Source organism: Benincasa hispida, chromosome 5 (genome assembly GCF_027475165.1).
Source record: "Benincasa hispida cultivar pf3 chromosome 5, pf3_genome.v1.1, whole genome shotgun sequence".
Lineage (NCBI taxonomy): Eukaryota > Viridiplantae > Streptophyta > Magnoliopsida > Cucurbitales > Cucurbitaceae > Benincasa > Benincasa hispida.
This window is the reverse complement of record NC_143482.1, coordinates 55,773,843-55,775,082: the sequence shown is the minus strand read 5'-3', so window position 1 is coordinate 55,775,082 and position 1,240 is coordinate 55,773,843. Positions and strand designations below refer to the sequence as shown.

The 1,240-nt window shown below is 45.0% G+C and overlaps 1 protein-coding gene across 1 annotated transcript; it reads right to left on the bottom strand.

Moving 5' to 3' along the window:
- Positions 1–234: 234 nt before the first annotated feature.
- On the bottom strand, positions 235–642 carry LOC150036264 (uncharacterized). Its single transcript, XM_090313617.1, has one exon. The coding sequence runs from the start codon at positions 640–642 to the stop codon at positions 235–237; it is 408 nt and encodes a 135-aa protein (XP_090169743.1).
- Between the last annotated feature and the right edge of the window lie 598 nt (positions 643–1,240).

The window sequence follows — 1,240 nt, the reverse complement described above, 5'->3', positions numbered from 1 at the left end:
GGTATGCACTTATAGTCGACTAGCTGCGCTAGCTGAGGATTGAGGTCTCCTCCTCTTAGACTTCTGCCAATCCACGCTTCTGGACCTACTCATACCTGATTGGCCTAAAGCTGAGGGTTGAAATCTCCTGTCCCTTGGCCCCACAGACAACGCTTGGTCCTTCTGCACTTGCTCATCCTCCGCCAAACTCTGCTCCACTCGGATGGCGGTCTCCATCAGCTGGTTAAAATCTAACTAGTTGGCGGTAAAAGTCATTGGAGTTCTAATCTTCTTTCTCGAACCCTTCTCAAATCTCCTGCATCGGTTCTTTTCTTCGGCGATAATGGGAAGAGCATACTGAGATAATTTGGTAAATTTTTTTTCATACTCAGCCACAGTCAAAATTCCTTTCACCAACCTAAGGACCTTATCTCTTTTTGCCTCTCGAAAAGAGATAGGGTGATACATTTCATTGAAAGCCTTCTTGAATTTTGGCCACAACAAAGCTTTTGAACTGCTCTGTCTAGCGGATACCACCTTCGACCAGTTTTCTGCTCCTTTTTGCAACAGGAACATAGCCAACTCGACTTTACGGTCTTCCAGACAGTTCATCACATTGAAACACTTCTCTTTTGCGGGGTCAATAGTTCCCTCGAAGGCCATAGCCCCAAGGGCTCAGAGTCTCTCAATGTCGTACTTCTTGTTTGGGTCAGCCTGTACCGCACTTACACTGGCCGCCAACCTTTGGGCAATTTTGTCAAACACCCTGTTCTCTAGCTGAGAATCTACTCTGGCCTGAGGAATACTCGACTCTTCCTCAGACGTCGCCTCCTAAATTACAGGTTCTCATGTCTTTCTCTTGCTCACTCCTGAGTACCTGTCGACCTCAGGTTCATGGTTGGTAAGTGTTCCCATCCACTGTTTGCTTGTTTCGCCTGCCACCTCTTTTCGGCATCTTTACCTAATTGATAGTACACATATTAGGGAGTCATACCACTGGGTAACTCGATCTTAATTCTGAGCTAACTATGAATTCCTGTTTATTCATGATTATCCTTTAATTTGCATAGGTGAGAGTAGTTTGACAACACTGCTCAATAAGCCTCCCATTTTGGGGATAAGACTGGATAAATAGCTGGGGACATAGCTTTGCAATATGGAATCTACTTCTACCCGATTTAGAGTTAGCAAATGGGTTGTTCTCTTAAGCACTAATGCCTTATCTTGAACAACGAAGTCTTGCCCTCTCATGGAAAAGAGG